Below are 22,074 nucleotides of genomic sequence, written 5' to 3' on the forward strand. Positions count from 1 at the left end.
TCTAAAATCTCATAGATTCTGGGTCATTGGGTTCATCTGCCTTTAGGAGTAAAGAAGTGGTTTCAGTCCAGAGTTGTGTATCAGTTTGGGATGGGAACTCTCCTGGTGAGGGACATAGAAGAATCACACTCTGCAAGGGAGGGCAGAGAGCTTTATAACAGATGTCAAACCAGCAAGAATGTGAGGTGAATGGTATAGAATTTACATGTTGTCATCAATTGTAAAGTGCTGATGTAGATTTTCCTGCATCTTTTCTGTGGTAGACCCCAGTAAAGGAACATCACCTGGGGCTTTTGTTTCTGTGGTCAGGGCTAGAGTTATGAGTTACTGGAATTATTTGATGTTTTAAAGCTGCAGAGTACCTTCCTAGCGAAAGAGGGGAATGAAATGGATATAGTTAGGTAGTGTTGTGCAAAGAGCTCTTGCAATTAAGAAATGAATTCAAATTCTGTGATTGAAATTTATTAGTCTTCTGGAAAGATTTACATGAACTGATGCTGAGCAAAATAAGTAGAACCAGGAATACAGTATACATACTAATAACAAGATTATGCAATGTTCAACTAGAAAAGACTTGGTTCATCTCAGCAGTTTAGTGACCCAAGACAATCCCAGTAAACTTTGGATAAAAAACTTTCTGCACTGAGAGAAAGAGAGAACTATGGAGAATGAAAGCAAATCAACACAAACTATGTTCATTTTTTTCTCCCTTTTCTTTTGCTTTTTTTTTCTCTTGTGGTTTTTCCCTTTTGTTCTGATTTTTCTCTCCTAACATGATTCATTAAGAAATGTGTATTTTTAAAAATTGATGTACACGGATAATCAGAAAAAAATAAAAAATCTAAAAAAAAAAAAAGAAAAAAAAAAGAATCATACCTTACTTGGTATGATTCTAGCCAAGTTGTATTACTTTTCTCATCCTTAATTTCTTCCCTGTAAAATGGAGATAGTAGCTATAGCACTTATTTCACAGGGCTACTGTGATCATCAAGTGAGCTTTGCAAACACTATTTACTTGTAATATTAATATTATTTTTATGATTGTGGTCACAATCCCCACATTATTTTTAGTGTATCATGGGTTAGTCTGTCTCCTATTCAGGCATGACAGTGTGAGGCTATTTGCAATGACATTTCTGGTGTGGATTTGGGGAAAAGGGTCAGGATCTCTGATTTTTATTCCATGACACTAGGAAGTGAGAATAGAGTTGGGAACATTCTAGACCTCTCCCCAACTCCAACAATGTAGTTCTATAGGCAAACGACCGAAAGTCTTCAGGTCTAATCTGTCTGACCCAAAGGAAATGTTGCATTTGAAAAGTAGCCACAATAAAAAAAAGAAATCATGAGTTTCTGAGAGATATGTTGGCCAGTTTTGACCTCTTGGCTTCAGATTTTGCACAAGACTGTTCCAGGCTGGGAAGGTTACTTTGCTCAGTTAAATGGGATTGTTACATAAACAAGCCAGGCATTGGTTTGGTGCATACAAAGTCAAAATTTCCATCTGAATTTTAGTTAATAGGAATGTTAAGGCCTCTTGAGCCTCAGGATTTATGAAACTCCAGGTTTTTGCAGCTGTGTTTTCCCTATGTCTACCAAATGCTGTAGTTAAAGTCTTAAGGAATTATGCAAAACACAGTTGTACAGCCAGAGTTTAATCAGTTTAGAATCTTCCATCCAACAACATTTCTATTTTTCCCTTTTCTTCCTTATTTCTGGTGGACACGAGGACAAGGATTGGAAAATGACAGAGATGGGGAGAGACAGAAGACAGGAAGGGGTAATCTTAGATCTTGCTAGAACTAAGTTCAGAAGTTATGCCTTTTCTTAAAATAACTTAAGAAAATTAAATACAAAAAAAATTGCTAATGTGGCATTTGCCATATGCACACTTGTTTATAGAGAGAAATGCACTCAAAAGTGTACATTTGTTTATACACATAACAATTACACTGCATGTACAAGTCAGATCACAACCTTCTCACAGCCCTCAGAAATACTACACCCTTATAGACACTGTGCATTTCCTGATGTGTATTTAAAAAAAAAAAATACAACTGCAATGTCAAGCCTGAAATGTACCCTGCATATGAGTATTTCTGTACCCGCCCTCATTCTTTTTACGTAGTATTTTAGTTTAGTATAAATTACAAGAAAGGGCTCCGGGATCTACTTTGTTCCAAAAGCTCATACAAGCCTTGCTGTTCTAAAACTTAAAACATTTTCAGAAAGAGTCAAACCTCTCTCAGTGGTGGAAAAATGGATCGTATGTCTTTAACCCGCAGAGGTTGAAAGGGTTGGTTTTTCTTTTCTTTTCTTTTTTTTCTTTTTCTTTTCTTTTTTTTTCTTTCTTTCTTTCTTTTTTTTTTTTTTTTTTTTTTTGGTTAGCTAACAATGGAAACTTTTTTTTTTAAGTGTTTCCCTCCCGGTCCTGCCAAGCAATAGAAAAAAAAAAAAAAAAAAAAAAAAAAAAAAAAAAAGAAAAGAAACTTGTTCCGCTGAGTTCAACCCCAGACAGGCTCACAACTTCCTTCCTGCTTTCCTCCCCCTTGGTCCCCCCGCCTTACTCCCTCCTCCCTCCCCAACCTTTTTTTTTTTTTTTTTTTTTTAATCGTACATTGAACAAACACATCCAAGTGACTGCCAAGCTGAAACTGACAAGGGGTTATCTCTACTTCGGAGAAAGGGGCGCAGGGCTGTGCAGCAGGAGCAGCCTCCCCTACAGTTCCTGCTCGCTTTGCGCAGCATTCGGGAGACTTCTTTCTCTGTGTCCCCCTCGTCCTCCCCCCCCCTTTTTTGGTGTGTCTCTCAGATCTTGATCTGGATGAGGAAACGGTTTTTGGGAGCATTTTCTCTTTAAAAAATCATCTCTGCCCGATGGGGTCTAGCGCCTCAGAGATGATGTAGTCTGAAGAGGACCAAGTGGACTAAGAAATATCCCAGGTAAGGACTGGAAGCTTTTAAATGTCTGTTTTCTTGTCTCTTCCCTCAGTTCCTTCCCTGCAAAGCCCCAACTGCCGGTTAAGTGGATTTGGGTGTTTCAGGTTGGTGGGGGGGAAGGGGCCTGCGGAAAATCTTTCAGCTTTGGAGAGTAGAATATTTGCAAGAGAAGAGGGTGGCGGGGAGCCCCAGTAGAGAGAGAGATTCAAGTTTCAGTGTGTTCTTCGGCTTGCCTTCCGGGCTGATCCGTCCGTACTCCTCTTTCTCTCTGGCTGCACAGAGAGAGAGTCCTAGGATTTCCCCCTTGCCTGGGCTGGCGCCAGAAAGCGGGGACACCCCGATAGCTCCGGGGAGAGGCGGTGCAGGATTTGCAAATCAGGTTACCGGGGATGCAAGCTGGGAACTGGAACCGGCACCTCCACTTCCACCTAATCCAGTTAGCTCTTAGGTCTCTGGCTTCATGCAATAACTGGCAGGGAAGGTGTGCTGGGGTTGTGCTCCAGGTGGGCTTGGAACATTTCGCAGAGACCCCTGTTGCAACCCGGAGGAAGGTACCACGGCTGTCAAAACCCAGACTCCGCCTTGGCTTTATTGCCTCCGTGAATGGGGAGTTTCATTAAAGTGGGACGCCCGCGCTGTGGTACATCACAGAGACAGCCTCCTCCCCCTGGGTGCACGGGTACGGAGATCCACACGTACTAACGTACACACGTGCACACCCCTCCACGGGAGTGGGAAGCCAAACAGTGGAGTCTAGCAAGGTGGTAGTCAAAGAGGCAGTGTCCCAGGCCCCCGAGTTCAAGCACAACTCACAAAATTTACACGTTCAATAAAAGGAAGCAAGCTCATTACAAAGAAATGCATGTGGAAACACATGGAGTGTGTGTGTGTGTGTGTGTGTGTGTGTGTGTGTGTATGTTTACTTTGGATCCTAATGCTGAAGGCCTCTTTTAGGCCAGATGAGGGTATTATGTGGTAGGATGTGACTGAAGGCCCTGGTACAAGATAACATTGTAGGCAGGAGGAGGTTTACTGAGAGACATTCATTGGAAAATCAAATTGACACCAGAACCACACCGGGGCCCTTATTTAGAAGCTCAGAGCACAAAGGGAAATTCATGGGCTAGATGTCCAATCCAGTTTTCCAGAATGCCTGAGTGGGGTTGGGGGTTGGATCTGGAAGGAGTTTGAAAAATCTAGGGACTTGTGCTGCATGATAAGAGTGAGGTGAAACTAATTAAACACACAAATTGATGTTCCAAGAGTGTAAGACATTCCATACTGTAAGAAAATATGCATGCACAGGGTACTTGCACCATACCACTCAGCAGAGAGAGTACCCAGCACCTGAGAAGCGAAAATATACTCTCAAATGACACGTACCAAACACAAGCCTATAGATGTGGAGAGGAATTCGAATTTGAAAGAGACCTCAAAGATTATCAGTTTGGGAATGTACAGAAAAAGGACATTTTCCCTTCCCTTTATGGTTCCCCCTCACTCTTTTTTTTTTTTTTTACTGGTCACGTAATTTAAGGTAACAGTGGCAAACATCCTAGGGTCCTCGCTAGGATAAGCACAGGACCTCAGCAGGCCATCATGAAATAGATGTACAACACTGATGAACTGTATGCTGACTTGCATGCGTCCCCATCTACCAGTGTGACTGGCTAGAGCTTCCCCAGGGTTTCATCCTCAGGTTAGAGCTGGGTCCTCCCATCTCCACCAGACCTTCCCTTTACTCTTGGCTCTTCCTCTCTCCTCGCTGGGGTCCTAACTTTTCTCTCCCTCTCTGCTCCACAGCGGATCGGGTTGTTTATGGAGCTTTGGGCTGGGGCCAAGCCCGCTGCCCTGCCCCCATCCTGTTGCCGAGGCAATGGTGCCCCGGCTCCGCGGAGGACAGCAGCCGCCGGGCCTGCGGGGCTGACCCTGGAAGAGAAGGGGGAGGAGGGGACAGCGGCGCTGGAGTCAGAGCTGGAGCAGCAGCAGGGCTTGGAAGCGCGGCGGGACCCAGTACTATGGCTGTGTATTGCTATGCGCTGAACAGCCTGGTGATGATGAATAGTAGCAATAATGTGGAGAGCGGCAGCGGTGGCTGCAGCAGCGGCAGCAGCAAGACGCCCCCGCCCCCTGGAAGACCCGGGCTGTCGGTGCCCGTGCTGAGCCCGGGCAGCGGCGGCGTCTTCAGCCCGGGGAGAGGGACCTCCTTCCTCTTCCCTCCGGTCGATCGGTTGTCTCCAGACGAGTCCGGGAGTCGCGGGAGCTGGCGGGGAGGAGGCGGCAGCTGCAGCAGCAGCAGCAGCAGCAGTAGCAGCAGCAGACGGAGGCTGAACAGTAGTAGCAGCAGCGTGGGCAGCCCCAGTTGGGCACCCAGTTTGGGAGGGGAGGGGCAGCAGGTGGTGTCTTCGGGCAGCCTCTCCCCAACCGGGCCGGAGGAGGCCAAGAAGAAGCTGAGGATCTTGGAGTGGGAGCTGCAGAATGTGCAGGTGAACCAGAAAGTGGGAATGTTCGAGGCGCACATCCAGGCGCAGAACTCCGCCAGAGAAGCGTCTCGGAGCCCCCGGCTGGGCAGGGCCCGCTCGCCTTCCCCCTGCCCGTCCCGCAGCAGCAGCCAGCCCCCCGGCAGGGTCCTCACAGAGTACACCCGGATCGAAGAGAGGAGGACCAAATCCTGGGGAGAGCAATGCTTGGAGACCCCAGTGGAGATGGGGAGCAAGGAGGGTCAGTCCCGAGAAACTAGAGGCTCAGTTTCCTCGCAGGAGACAGAGAGAAGGGAGCTCACCCTCAGGGCGTCGAGTCAGGTCATTCCAGTGGAACGTGGGAACTGGAGTCTGACACGTGGGGCACAGGGTACCCCATCTGGGGTGGAGATGGAGAAGAGGTCCTCTACAAATAGAGCCTGTGGCTCACTCACGACTAAGGAGGTCCACAAGGGAAGCCAATCACTCCCTGGAGAACAGGGCTGCGAGACTCTTGTAGGCTCTGGGGGAGCAAAGCTCTCTAGAGAAGCCAGGGCTAAAGGAGCAGAAAGGAGGGGCTCCACAGGCAGGGAGCCCCACTGTGAGGTTTTCTCTCAGGAGCCCGCCGCCTGGATAGAGAGAGGTTTTGCTTCCTTTGGTGTGAGAGCCCAAGAGAATCAAGTGCAAAAAGACGGGGGAGCCAGGTGCAGCGGGACACCTGAAGAGAAGAGCAGGATCAGCGGTTCAAAGGTTCCTGAGAAGTTGGAGAAAGGAAATCTGCCTGACCAAGTGCAGGGATCCAGGGCTCCCGTGGAGAGGGAGAGCAGGACCACCCCGACTTTGGATATGCAAAGCTCTGAGGCCAAGAGTTGCACTCGGGCATCCTCAGAGCACAGCTCAGCAGCCCCGGTGCAGCCCCAGAAAAAGGGGTCTCCGGTGGTTTTAGTGCAGAAGCCGGATTCTGAGCCAGGGGAGAAAATAGGGACCAAATCACTTGGAATTTCAGGCAGGGCTGTGCATCTGGGGAAGGTAGAGGTGGAGGTGGACCCGGAGTTGGGAATTCTTCGTGGCTACAGGCAAGACACTTTGCCTTTCAGGGATTCAGTAGAAAAGGAGGAAGGGTATCAGTGTTCTCCCAAGAACAGTTTTAGTGTTCAGCTAAACACCAGTTCAAAAAGCCTAGTGACTTGGCCTGGCCCAATGGAGGAGGCTGGTACAACCTGGACAGACCCTGGGAAAGTGGTCCAGTCAGATGGGACTTCCGAAAGGAAGCAGCAACAGGAACAGCAAGAGAATCGTCAGGATAAAGAGCTGACCCCTGAATCTGAGAGGAAACCTTCTCTCAGGGAGGCTTGCTGTCCCAGCAACATCCCAGCAGTCATTATCACAGATATGGGCGCCCTGGAGGATGGGGGCTTAGAGGAAGTTCAGGAAAACCCTCGAGGGATCATGCCTTTGAGAAAGCTGTCTTCCTCCTCTGCCTCTTCTACTGGTTTCTCCTCATCCTATGATGATTCAGAGGAGGACATTTCCAGTGATCCAGAGCGTTCTTTGGACCCAAATTCGGCTTTCCTTCATACTCTGGATCAGCAGAAACCTAGAGTGGTAAGTTTTGATGGGAATGATTTTCCACTAGTCTGAATTTCTCCAACTCAAGCTTTTTATGGCTGTCCTTATACTTGATTCCTTTCTTGTTTATCAAACTTAGGAAGTTTTAAGTCAGTCCTCCTGGTGAAAGTATTGCTTTCAAGTTTTGTTTTCTGGGTTTAATATACCCTTATGTGGCTAAAAGATAATTAATCAACTGCTTTTGTCACTTGTATAAATATATGTGGGTATATATGTATATGTAAAATGTATATTATACATATGATGCACACAACATATGTCTAGTTGCATGTAAATGTGTTTGTACACACATGTTTGTGTTGATAAGTATTGTTTTACATACATATATTTGCATTGCATTATATTCATGATATACACTATACATACATATATGTGCTCACGATGTATTATATACATCAAATATATGTGTGTGTATACACACATATATTTGAATGTCTATGATTCATGACATATTTTCTATGAAAGCATGCTATTCATGAGCTGTCTCTGCAGACAAGCTGGTTCATTCTCAAAGAGACAGAGTGATTTGAAGGTAAATCGTCCCTGATTAGGTAGAATATCATCTGAATCTATGATTCTGAATTCCATTTAGGTGGAAAGAAACTTAAAAGCATTTGATTCTCTTAGTTTGGCTTCTGCTGATACTCTACAGAAGCAGACGGCATTGTTACTGAGGCAGGGCTTGTAAAAACCCTGAAAATGCATTCTGAACTAGTCCATACTGGGTATATAGCCATTCTTAATTTTTCTCTTTTATAAACCCCGAACCCATCTTATTAAGTTTGGATGAAACACCTCTCCCTTTCAGCGAGGCAGGAGACTATGGAACAGTTTGAGCTATGAAGGCAAGGGAAAATCATGCTCTGAGTAAAGCAGGTGGCTTGTTTTTGCATTAAGGTTCATTTTTCATTATCTAAAGAGCCTGTATTAAGCTTCTATGCCTAAAGAAAGAGACACAGAGAGGCTGCTGTCCAGGAATGGAGAAGGATTTTAGTCCACTGACGTTCTGTAAGATAATTTTTCACATTCATGTCTTTGGATCCATTTCCCAGACATCTTATGCTGGACATACGTTTTATTTTTATGGCATGGTTAATCTCAACCCTGCCCTGCTTTCACTCTTGGTAATAGCAAAATGTCTTGCAGAAGACGTAAGAGTGCAAGTTAGTACTTCAGAGAATGTCTGGACTTTCTCTTAGCTCTTGCAAAGAGTAGGAGGAGGTTTATGGCTGGATCTGATAGTTTAGTAAAGGGCTGCTGCCTTTCTTTGGGGTGCAGAATGAGAATACAGAATCTTTCAGTGCCTTCTGCTCAGATATTGCAGATCTGTAGTTTTCATCTTGAAAGTTCAATATTATTTAATTTAACTAGCACCTTTCAATTGATGCTCTCAGAGCTCTATATTTCTTTCTTCCGCCTCATTGAAACAGTCTGGATGGATTACTATGGCCTTCTCTGCTCCTCACCTCCTCCTTCCCTTCTACCTAAGAAAAAATCACAGACTAGAACTTTCACAGATCAGGCATTTGTGTTTCTGTTTCCAGGGTGGAGGCAAATATATATGCAAAATTTCACCCTGAATCAGACTGGCATTTTGAGGAAAGGAAAGGGAACCGAACAAGTCGCACCTGCAGCTGGTGATGTTAATGCCAGGATTGCAGGAAGGTTGCTCCACCTGAATGGGAGGAGATGAAGAGCATGGAAAATGCTTCTCATCAAAGGTGTGGTCCAGATTTCTGTATCTTTCACCAGACAATTAGAGACTTAGTAAACAGGAGATTGGTCTCTTCCTTTTTCAAGGTTTCTTGTCAAGTCTTGAAGCACAGATAATCTATTTGTTGTCCCCCATCCTCAGTCTCTTCAGGGAGAGTAAATTTAGCAGCTTCAGCTGGTTAGAATTTTGATACATTTTTAATTTTCTCTCAATATATTTTTCAAAATTGGCAACTTTTATTTATGTCTTTTTAAAAATTAGAGTCATTCCCCAAAATAATACCCTCTTTGAATCTCCTCTTTTAACAAAGCCAAATTTTTTTGCCAATAATGGCACTTTTAAAAAGATTTGAAAAACACTTTATACATTTTCTCATTTGATCTTTATAATGACTCTGGGAAATAGGTACTATTACTACTTCCATTTTACAGATGAGGAAACTGAGGCACAAAGAGGTTAAAGGACCATATAGCTAAAGCAGATCTTCCAAATTCTAAAAGTACCATGATACATAACTGCCTAACCAACCTTGTTTGATGATATGTACAATATATAAGGAGAAAGATAGGTTTCCTCTTCTTTCCTCTGGGACCAAGACTGGTCATTGTAATTAATAGTGTCAGTAATTTTTATTTTATTTTTAAGTGTCAGTATTTTTAAAGATTTTAAATTGTCAAGAGTTGGGATGAAGAAATTCTCTAATACAACTGGTTCAAATATTTTTAAAATTATTATCTAAGGATAAAAAACTGAGGAACCCAAGAATCCTTAAGTAGCTTGCTCAAGTTAGTTAATTGGACCAACAGTAGGAATGAGACCTGTCTAGCTGTCTGTGACTCTTACACAATCTAGATCTCCACCTCTGAACATGTTTTGAGATGTTTGTCCCTATAGTGTTTAAGACACCCACAGGATTGAAATAGAAAGAAGCTCCCCCCTCCCACTACTCCCACCACCACCAGCTCCATATTCATTGAGTCCTTTGACAGATAGTATTTTTTCTTGGGGGAGAAGGGAAAGTAGCCAACTACAAATTATGGAATCCTATGGACATCAGAACTTTTGGTTATGTTCCTGTACAAAAACTAAGATTATTTTCATTGACTACATATTATTATCCTGAAACTGTTGTCTGCATGATACTAAAAGCTCTGATCCTTTCAGCTCCATATCTATCATGCTACCAAATGGTTGGATTGATTGCATTTTTGATGGAAGTTCCTATATCTCATAGATGTTCTTATATCATATGGTATATCATGGTCCATGAGAGATCTTGTCTTCCTCATAGCTTTATCCTACCTATGCCTCTGAATTATGCTGCTGTTATTTTTATATTATAACTCCTCTCCACCATCTTCAGTGTCAACTGCCTCCCCCCACCAAAAAAAAAAAACCCTCAACAACAAGTAAATAGATTTCTTTCATAAGTGATGCTGGAAAGAAAAAGCTTTGAAATTGAGGATAGAAACCTCACTCAGAGCTCCTTCAAAGGTATTTGGTGGAAAGCTGTATCCAACCCTATTTTGAAGGTTAGAGATGAACTTAAAGCTATATTTATGATTGAAAACTTTCCTTAATTTAATTCAATAAATACAATCAAGTATGTACCAAATTCAGAACTCTTTGCTACATATTGAGAGAGATACAAAGTTTAGAAAAGACATAGTCCCTGCCTTTATGAAATGTTAGTACATCAGTATAGTACATAATAGACATAAATTCAAATCAGTTAGTCTTTTCTTGGGGGATTGAAACCAGTATTTATTAAGCAGCTATAATGAACCAGGCTTCAAAAGATAAATAGGAGGAATATAGCAGAAGAATTCAGATGTGGAGGGAGGATGTACCAGGTATAGGGAACAGTGAGACAAATATTACAGAGATAGGGGAGAAAGGGCATGTCTGTGGGACTGTGTGGTTGGGGAAGGAAGTATTGGTAAGGAATCAGAAAGGAGTCCAGTTGGTAAGAGCATAAAATATATTAAGGGAGTAGTAACAAGTGACGGATATGCACCAAATTTTGGAGGATCTTGAAAGAGAGGTATATAAATGTTGATTTTACTTGGCAAGATTAGGAACTATTGAAGAATATAAGCAGAAAAATGGTTCTTGGAGCAATATGAAGAGTGAGGTCAATGAAAAAAGTAGAGGTGGGAAGATCTGTTAGCAGATTATTGCCAGAGTTGTAGTGGGTGATAATGAAAGGCTATTTTAGAGTGGTTTAAATCAGAATAGGAGATGATAAATGTGGAAGATTAGGGGGGATTGAATCTATAGGTCTTATTAACTGAGAGGATACTGGCAGGAGATTAACTGGAGATGGCAGGAGAGCAAGAACCTACATATAACCTTGAGGTTACAAATCTGGGAGAATAAAAGAATAGTAGTGGTACAGACAAGAATACCAAAGTCAAAAGGAGGAACAGAGTTAGGTGTAAAGTTAATACTTCCAGGTTTTTGGTATGTTAATTTTGAGAAGCCTGTGGATTGGAAAAAATGAGACTAGGGTCCTTCTGAGATGTATATAGCATGTGATGAGAAACTAGCATTAAAATGTGGCTTCCACATTTTATTATTGTAGCACTTTACATTTTAAGGAGTGATACCCCTTTCTTATGTCTTGCATAAATTAACAAATATTCTACACAAAAAGATTGTGACTGAGAGAGCTTGTTCTGGGCTTGGATTTAGGAAAACCTGAATTTGGATGTAGTCTCATATCCTTTCTAGTTATGTTTATCTGGGACAAATTACTTAACTTCAGTTAAATCACTTGCCTCAGTTTCCTCAATTGTAAAATTGGAATAATATCACTTGCCTCAGTTTCCTCAATTGTAAAATGGAAATAATAATAGTACCTACCTCCCAAAATTATTGTGAGGATCAAATAGCATGACATTTGTAAAATGTTTGGTACATATTAAGTACCAGATAAATAAGTTTCTCCTTTTCCTCCTCATCTTCTCCTTCTCCTTCTTCTTCTCTTTCTCCTTCTTCTCCTCCTCTCCTTCTTCCTCCTTTTCTTTCTTCTGATATAAAAAAGAAAAAATTAGTTTCTATTTAGTGAAAGCCTTAATGATTCTACCACAAACATATAGGTTTTCCTAATTTTTTTGTGAAGGGATTTGACAGGAGGGAAGTGTTCTCCAAGCTTCTCTTTTTGGTCTATATAAGTCCAAACATTGCTTGGAGAAGACATTCATCTCTTCAGCAGAGGATGGGCTTAAAAATGACTTCTAAGATCTCCGTAGTTCTAAGAGTTTATGAATGTTTTTAACTTGGGAAATGTTTTCTGGGTGCTTATTTATAGCTATTGAATTTGAAATCCATATTTTCTTTTGACTTTTGTTAGCACATGCTTGTTAAATTTTAGGTGAGACCGGCTGGCTCTGTCTAATTGATGGAGAGCTTATATTCATAGGTCTATCAATACCACTCCTTTACTGTTTTGCATTTTGACAGGTTTCAAACTGGTCACTTAAAATAATGTTAAAGTATATAATGGGATGGCCTTTGACAATTTAAGGAACAAAATTGTATTGTTGTAGGTAAGCAAGTGTTGATCCAGAGTAAGTTGGAAGACTTTTTAAGTCCAGTACTGAAATAGTTTATTATAGATATTTATTTTAATTCAGCATATATCTGTTAAGTGCTTACTATGTGCTAGGTACTTTTAGGTGCCAGGGAATATATAGACAAAAATGAAACGGTCTCTGCCCTCGGCAAGTTTACTTCTTATAAACTTGTACTAGGAAGATACAACTGATGTGCACTGGGGAGAAAGCCAACCAAAGAGGCAATCTGGGAACTAGTGATTCTATAAGGTGGAAGTGAGGAGTGTATTACAGATATAGGGAATCCCATGTCTAGACAAGAGGAGAACTTGTTTCTTGGGATTATAGAGGTTTGAATGGGGATTTAGGATTTGTAAATTTTGTCTTAATTTCTTAAGGCATACTTTGTTTTATGCAATGAATTTCAAAAAAAAATAAAGATAGAGCTTGGAACTGTGATTTCATAGTATAAGAGAATTCCCAGGTGAGGAAAGTTTTTCTACTAATGCAGGATTGGCACCTTGTCTATAACAAAGGGTTAAGAGAGTTACCTGGATCACTGAGAAGTTAAGGGACTTGTTCAGAGTTACAGCTAGGGTGCATCAGAGGCCGACTTAAACCTAGAATATCTTGATTTGAAGAGTAGCTCTCTAGCCTCTAGAGCACTTTTATTTTTATTTTTAAAAAAGTTGTCATTGAAAATGAATTTTTGCAAAGTGAATCCTAATTGTTATAAGCTTGCTTTTTGAAGATATCCTTTTTTCCCCCAAGTGAAGGAACTTTTTTAATGATGCTGAGCCTCTCATTCTGTGTAGCAGGTTTTCTTTTTTTTTCCCCCCTCTTTTTTATAATTTATTTTATTTGAAAAAAAAAAAAACAATTAGAAAAAAGCCAGAAAAGGAATACAAAGCAAAATAAAATAAAACAAAAGAGAACATTGTCATATGCCCAGCAGAACATCAGGGAGGACTCAAAATATTATATAAAATATATCAACTAATTATCAGATCAAGAAAGTATATATATATTAGTAGAAAAAATATATTCATGAATGTCCATTTTTTTTCTTTTGCTTTCTTGTAAATTGTTCTTTGGTTCTCTGCTTCATGCCTTATTTTATTTTATTTTCCCCACCCTTTTATCCTCCTTCCACTATTCCCAAGCAAGCTACATTTATTTTTATCTATGTAATATATATATAATATATAAATAAAAAGTTTTTTAAACTTTTTATTGACAGAATCCCTGCCTGGGTAATTTTTTACAACATTATCCCTTGGGCTCATTTCTGTTCTGACTTTTCCCCTCCCTCCCTCCACCCCCTCCCCCAGATGGCAAGCAGTCCTATATATGTTAAAAATGTTGCAGTATATCCTAGACACAATATATGTGTGCAGAACCGAACAGTTCTCTTGTTGCACAGGAAGAATTGGATTCAGAAGGTACCCCATATTTTCTTGTGACTTAATCCAGGAAGAAAAACAAAAATGCAAACAGTTTACATTCATTTCCCACCCTTTCTTTGGGTGTAGCTGCAAGCTACATTTAAGAAAAGATATATTTATGTATAGATATGTAGATATATTAATATATAAACATACTCACACTCATACCCACCCCACATTTGCACATCTTTCCTGTCCCTGCTGACTTTTTAATTAAATACTGCTCCATAGCCTGTCTTGCTGTTACTTAACCTCCCCCCACTCAAGGATCCCTTCCTTGTCTTCTTCCCTGACCCTTTGCTTCCCCACCTGCTCATCCTTTCCCTTATTTATTTATAGATTTTGGCAGTGCTATAACCTTCACAGTATATAAGTAGTGTTGCCTATTGAATCCATTCCTGATGTGAGTAGGTTTTCAGAACTACTCTCCTCTCTTCTCTACTGCCTTTGTGTCTATTCTTCCTCTGCACTTCATTTGCATAGCATGACTACTAGTAATTTTTACTTTAATCTGCTAGTCTTTCTTTTGAGCTACCCTATTGTTAATGTGAATCTTAAACACAGAATGTTTAAGAAGAAACACAATTTGTTCATGTTGAGTTCCTTAAAATTGATCTTTGATATTGGCTCCTCTGTGTTAAATGTTCCGTCAAGTTTGAGTTTGGTTGATAGAAAGTTCTGAAAATCTGCAAGTTCGTTGAAGGTCTATTTTTTTCTCATTCAAAATTATAGATAATTTTGTTGGACTTATTTTTGACTGTAGTTCTAGTTCTTTTGATTGTCAATAGACTTGATTCCAGGACCTTCGATCTTTTATTGTGGCTGCTGATAAGTCTTGTGCAATTCTAATTGTAGCTCCAGCTATTTGAATTGTTTTTTCTTGTTTCTTGCAATATTTTCTCTTTGATCTGGAGTTTTTTGAAATTTGGCAATAATATTCCTGTGTGTTTTCCACAAAAGATCTCTTTCAGGTGATGATTGGTGGATTTTTTCTATGTCTATTTCCCCCTCATATTCTATCACTCCAGGACAAATTTTTTGGATTATTTCCTGCATTATTGTGTCAAGGTTCTCTTTTTGGTCACAACTTTCTGGGAGTCCAATTATTCTTATATTTTTTTCTTCTTGTTCTGTTCTCCAGACCTGTCGTTTTCTTGCAATGTTTCACATTCTGTTCTATTTTCTCATTCTTTATAATCTATGTTGTTATTTTTCCGTCTTTCATAGCTCCACTAGTTTACTCTTGCCCAATTCTAATTTTTAAAGCATTATTTTCATCTTTGAGACTCTGTGCTTCTTTTTCTAGTTGGTTAATTTTTTTTTCATAATCTTGTTTTTTCTTAGATGAGTTTTATTTAATTTTGTTTTTGTTTTTCCTCAATCTCTCATTTGATTTTTGAATTCTTTTTTGAGTTCTATAAATTCTTTCTGTGCAGGGAACCATTTCACGTTACTCTTTGGAATAGGTTGTTTTTTTTTGTTTTTTTTTTTTAACTAAAGTGTCCTCCTCTGAAGATGAACCCCGGTCTTCCCTGTTCCCATAATAGATTTCAATGGTAATCCTACCTTTCTTCTTTGAAAGTTCATTTTTTTTTTAATAAGAAGTAGTAGGGTAAGCACCTCTAATTGTGGGTGGGGAGGTGGTGCCTCAAGCTTCCCTTCAGCCCTCTGCCCAAGAACCCCAAAGCAAGAACTCTACCTCCTGTAAGTGCCCATAGCCAGTAGTGCCCCTGCCCCACTGCTTCTGCACTCACCTGGTGCTGGCTTCTTCTCGCCCAGAGCTCCTCTCAGCAGCACAGCTGGGCTGGGTAGTTCCTAATCTGTTGAAATTCACTTAGTCTTTCTTAGTCCTCCGGGACTCACAGTCCGACTCCACAAACAGTCCGGGAGGTGAAAGTCTTAGTGGTTGGGGCTGAGACTCCAACCCTTCCCAACTAGCTCGGTTCCCGCTTGACATCCGCAGAGCTAGCCCTCAGGTGTTTGCACTTCAGACAGGATAATCCTGGCCCCGGGTCTTCTTGATTTTTCACCAGTCTATGTCTATGCCCTAAGGCGCATATTTGATCTATTTGTCGGGAAAATCGGGAAAGCTTGAAATTTATCAATGTACTCAGTTACCTTCCCAGAATCCTCCCTGTAGCAGATGTTCTCAAAACAGCGGACAATTGTGGTCCAGGTACATGTCAGATTGGCAACTGATGTGATCTAAATAAAAACTATCCGTGAGGCTTTGTCTGCTATATGTGGCTGGAGGGTAATTAAGATTGAAACCCCAGACTGGAACCCTTGTGACCATAATTTTCCACCCATCTGAGCAACAGTGTTGCAATGAACTGGCTGAAATGAGATAAATTACGTAAAATGCTTTGTCAACCTTTAAACCCACTCTCTAATTGTCAGATGTTGTCGTTACTGCAATGCATGAGGACAAAACCGGGATCACATACTGCGTTATCCATCATCATTCTTTGTATTTGTAGTCCCACTGCCTGGCACATAGTCGGTGCTTAATAAATACTTGTTGATTGATTAACCACTGGACTTCCCTCCATTTCTTCATCTTGCCGGGATAGGCAGAGATTTAGGAGGGAATAGATGAGGCTAAATCCTGGCCATTAAAATGCTTTTGTTTCCTCAATTGTTGAAAGATGCCAGAGATTTATGGTATTAGTAGGTAATTAAACTCTGGTGTTTACCATGCCCAAAAAAATTCTCCCCTCTGAATTTTGTACAAGGATAGCATAATAACATAGTTCATAGGATATATATTTTATTTCTTCTTTTTTGTTAAAAGTACAACCCCCCCCCCCCCAAGCCAAACTGTATTGATAAATAAAATTTTCAACGTTAGACTGGAAGATCCTTGCAGGGAAAAGTTGGAAATTATCCCCCTTTGTCTCTTTAAAGCACAAGCCTGGTATGGTACCCACAATAGGTGCTTCATACATATTTGTTTAATGAAGAAAATTATTTCAGTTAAATTACATACTCACAAAATAAATTCCTCTCTCTATGAAACATAAAAAAGAAGAAATAGTGACTACCTCTCTCTGATATAAAGAGCCTCTTCAAATATATTAGAGATGTTAGAAACCTGCAGCATGGTTTTTGTGGGAAACATGGTATAGTGAATCAGGCAGGAGTCCCAAGACAGGCTTTTTCCTCCAAGTACCTCTGCTTTCTTCCTAAATCTGTTGTCAGGTATGGGCAGGTAGGAATGGTCAATTTCTAAAGCACTAACAGTTTTCAGAACACTTTTCCCCCTGATAGCCCTAGGAGGCTGTAGGGAGGGACTGAAATATCATTATTTCTACTTTACAGAGGAGGGAATTGTAGAGGACAGAAGTACCCCTTGACTAGTCAAGACAAGTGTCTAATGATTTTTTTTTTTTAAAGGGAAGAGAATGGAGCATGTAAGGAATAGAGCAATGAGCTTGACCTGGATTCTTGGTAAAATTCTAGGGCTATCAAAGAAGCAGATCGTGAACCCAGCATAGTTTCAAGAACAGGTTATGCAAGATGATTAATTCCTTCTCCCCCCCCCCACTTTAAAAACAAAACAAACAAGATTACTAAATGATAGGGCAAGGAATATTTTGAATATTGTTTATCTGAATTTTATTTTATAATTTTTAAAAAAATAAGCTTTATTGAGAATTTTTTTGACATCACAGTCATTTCTAGGTATACTCTGTACCCTAAACCTTGCCCCTAAAATAGATCCTTCATTGTAATAAAAAAAATTTAATCAAAATCAATGCACACAGTGACAGTGTCTTATATGCAGCATTCTTCACCTGTAATGATAATAATAATAATGATAATGACAATGATAGTTAACATTTATGTAATACCTACTATGTACCAAGAACTGTGCTAAATTCTGTGCAATGATTACTTCATTTGATCTTCACAGCAACCCCAGGAGGGAGGCGATCATATCCCCATTTTACAGATGAGGAAATTGAGGCAGACAGTCTTTAAATGACTTGCCCAGGATCACAGTTAAGATTTTCCTACAACTCTGTTGAAAGGAGGGAGTCAGTTTTCATCCCTTGTTATTAAGAGTCAAGTTGGACTGGTCATTACAGTTTGGTTACTCAGTGCTACTGCTAATATTCTTTTCATTTATGTGATTGTCTATTGAGGTTATTATTCTTCTGGTTCTGCTTACTTTACCCAATATTATTTCATTCAGATATTCCCATTTGTCTCTGAATTCCTGACATTGATAATTTCTTATGGTACAATAATATTCCATTATATTCATATGCTGTAATTGGTTCAACCATTCCCCAGCTGATGGGCCCCCACTTAACTTAAAAAAAATATTTCTGCTACTACAAAAAGTACTCCTCTGCATAGGAGTGTTTCTTTTTGTATTTTACCTGCTAGGGATGATACATTTCCAGGAATACAATCTCGGTTGCAAAGGCTATCAATAAGTTAAGTGCATTTTTATTTTTAATTTTTGCAATCAATCAATCCACAAGCACTTACTAAGTTTCTAACAGGGGCCAGACACAGTGAAGAGTGAGAAATGAAAAATGAAAACAAAACATTCCCTCCTGTCAAGGAATTTAAATTTTAATAGGCAAGAGCTACACATAGGTAAAAGGTATATACAAAAGACATTCAGAGATGGCATAAAATAGTCTTAGGGAAAACCTTATGTGAACCTATGCAGAGGAGAGTAAGCAGCAATGAAAAAGGAAGTAAGATGAAACCACTGGATACTTGGGTACTGGTTAAAAAATAGAGAGATTGATCCATGAAATAGATTAGGGACACAGCAAAGAGAAGCAAACTAACCTAATAACTTTGTGTTGAATAAATTCCCAAACCCCAATTGCTGAGGAAAAGACTTCTACATAGTCGTACAGATTGATGTAAGTTCCCTCTATATTTATATCTATTAAACTAATTATCTATCTAAATATCTATAGCTTTGTCTATATCTGCATATCTGTATTAATATATTTTATCTATATGTCTATATATACATGTCTATAGCTGTCTATGTATATTCATCTATGTGTCTGTATATCCATATTTGTCTATATAGCTATTTCTATTTAGTTATATTTATGTCTACATATATATATGTCTATACTTATATCTAAAGCTGTAATATCTGAATCTCTATCAATGTCCATATCTATATCTATATATCTGTGTCTGTCTACATATCTATATCTGTATCAATATCTATGCTTACATATCTATATTTGTATCTGAATTTATATCTATATCCATGTTTATGTCTATATATCTCTGTCTATAAATCTATATCTGTATCAATATCTATGCCTATATATCGATATCTGCCTGACTTTATATCTGTATTAATATCTATGCCTATATATTTATATCTGTTTCAACATATATATATATATATATGTGTATATATATATATATCTGTCTGTCTTATCTATATCTATTTACTTGTGTCCATATATCTGTTAACTATGTTGATGTCCATATCTGGATCTGAATTTATTTCTATATAGATGTTTATGTCTTATTAAGTGTATCTATATATTTATATCTGTGTCTATATCCATACCTATATCTACTACTGTGCAAACTGACGGTAACCTGGCAAAAATTAGGTTTAGACGAACATCTCACACTTTATACCAAGTAAAGATTTCAAGGGTATGTAACCTAAAATGAAAGGTCACATCATAAGTAGAAAAACAAGGAAGCTATTTGAAAGGTTGATTTCAGTTGGCTAAATAAATTATGTATATGAATATAATGGAATAATGGAATACTGTTATGCAATAAGAAATGAAGAAAAGGGACCTAGGAAGACTTAGATGAATTAATGCGGAGTGAAATGAACAGAACCGGGGAAAGTATACCATAACACCAGTATTATAAAAGCAAGACAAGAATTCTTATCAATGAAATTTTTAACCACTCTTCCAAAGGATTGTTGAAGAACCTTGCCAAGTCTCATAACAGAGATGATAGACATATATGCAGAATGAGAACTGCATTTTTAGATGTGGTCAATATAGAAATGTATTTTGCTGGACTGTTTATATGATACAAAATTTCTATATTCCTTTCTTTTTTTCTTGCTTTCCCCCCTCAGTATTGAAGGAGATAGATCAAAGTAGAAAAAAGAAAGGCTTAGTAATTCAATAAAATTTATCTAAAAAAATAGAAACTGAATACTATATAATTTTGATGACTGAGGACATCCATTCTTTCTTCTTCATTCCAAAGATGAAATATCATATATACATATACATATATATATATATATATATATATATATATATATATATACAATCAGACATATTGTAGTCAACGAATATTTATTCCAGAATGTCTTTCTGGATGGTTAGACTGGTTCACAGTCATATCAGCCATATCTTTTTTCTCAAAGCCCCTTCAAAATAGAATCTTTCTCTTTTTTTTTAATCATCTTTGCTGAAGCATATGAGGTGAAATCTTAGAATTGTTTTAGTTTGAATTTCTCTTATTAATGATTTTGAAAAATCTTTTATACAGTTATTGCTAGCTTGTAATTCTTTTGAAAATTTCATCTTCATATTCTTGCATCATTATCTATTGAGCAATATCTCTTGATCTTATATATTTGTATCAATTCTCTGTATATGTGTTTATGTATAGTATTTAGACTTTTTAAATTCAGACTTTTAAGTAGACTTTCTACTCAAGAGAGTTTTCATATTACTATAGTTGAATTAATTTTGTTTATGGAAGAGCTTTTACTTTTATGCTGTCAAAATTAATTATTTTCTCTTTCTTAATGGATTGCATTTTGTTGGTTCAGAATTCTCTCCCTAGTCATAGCTGTTTAAGATACCTATTCCATTTTCCACTGATTTTTTTAAAATGAGGAAATTTTAAAAATTTAGGTTATCTATCTATTTGGGACTTTCTGTGTCACTATGGATTTACCTAAATTTTAGGAAAGTATTTGGCAAAGTCTCTAAGTTATTTTATGTACAATCTAGAGAGAATTAGACTAGATAATAGTACAATTAGGTGGATTTGAATCGCTAAATGAAAAGAATGGTCATTAATGGTTTATTTTTAGCTTGGAAAGATGTCATAATTGGAGGACAATTCCTGAATTTGTGCTTAGCCTTGTATTATTTAACATTTTTAACAATGGATTGGGTAAAGAAGTATAAGGCATGTTTATCAAAATTATTGATTTTGATAATCATAATATTATAGGAGATATTAACGCAGTGGATGAGAGAGGATTTTTAAAAGATCACAGCAAGCAAAAACACTTGGATAAATTTAATCAGATCAAAGAGGGAGATCTATAAAATCTTATACATAATGTAGTTTATCTGTGTGGTCAGTGCTATCATTGGCATTGATAATGGAATGTGGTAAATAAAAAAGCTAAGCTGTGCTCAGGACCAGGAAGCTGATCCCACTGTGGTGCTCTGTTCCATTCTGAGCATAGCTGGAAAACTGGCTTTAGTTTTATGCCCCATATTTTAGGTAGAGCAATAAAAGAGGTGAAAAGCATGGAAATTATGTCAGATTAGGGAGGATCATTTCTAGGATTGACTGAATATGTATAGGGAGGGAGAATGGGGAATCAAGGACAATGGCAGGCTTAGGAATCAGGGAAATAGGAATGATGGTTGAGTCTTCAACAGAAATAGGTAAATTGAGAAGAGGGGTTAAAGGGAAGAAAGATAATGAGTTCTGTTTTGGACATGTAGAGTTTGAAATATTTCTGGATATTGCTTGGAATAATCCAGTAGATAATTGGCTAACATGGCATGAAAATTCAGGGAAAACCCTAGGTCTGGAGATATATATGTTTGTGTATATATATATATATACATACATGTCTATGTAGACACATATATATAGAGAGAATCTGGCCCAGATTCTCTATATATACTCATACATACATAGATACATACTCATATATTTATATGGGTAGATTATATATAAATATAGATAGAACTGGATATTCACACATGCAAATTATGCATACATGTACATATACATATATTTCTATCTATGTTTTATCTAATCACCAGGCTCAATCTCAGAGGATATTTATTATAATTTATTACAATTATAAGAGATGAATTAAAATAAAAATAAAAATAGAGAAATTATAAAAAAGAATTATAATAAAAATAAAATCATAAAATGAATTATAACTAAATAAAATTATAAAATTTATCCAAGATGAATTATAACAAAAATAAAATTAATAAAAAAATGAGTTATAATAGAAATAAAATTATAAAAATTATAAAAGATGAGTTATAATTAAAAACAATATCTGTTTTTCCCAGGGTCTTTTGGTT

At 38.5% G+C, this 22,074-nt stretch overlaps 1 protein-coding gene across 1 annotated transcript in view; it reads left to right on the forward strand.

Moving 5' to 3' along the window:
- Nucleotides 1–2,586: 2,586 nt before the first annotated feature.
- ITPKB (inositol-trisphosphate 3-kinase B) overlaps nt 2,587–22,074 on the forward strand; it is a 166,695-nt gene continuing 147,207 nt past the window's right edge. Inside the window, exons 1-2 of the mRNA XM_003767760.4 lie at nt 2,587–2,943; nt 4,744–7,004. Of these exons, the coding sequence (XP_003767808.1) occupies nt 4,959–7,004 (2,046 nt within the window). The 5' untranslated portion in view covers nt 2,587–2,943; nt 4,744–4,958. The remainder of the gene's footprint in view (nt 2,944–4,743; nt 7,005–22,074) is intronic.

This window comes from Sarcophilus harrisii, chromosome 4, assembly GCF_902635505.1.
Source record: "Sarcophilus harrisii chromosome 4, mSarHar1.11, whole genome shotgun sequence".
NCBI lineage: Eukaryota > Metazoa > Chordata > Mammalia > Dasyuromorphia > Dasyuridae > Sarcophilus > Sarcophilus harrisii.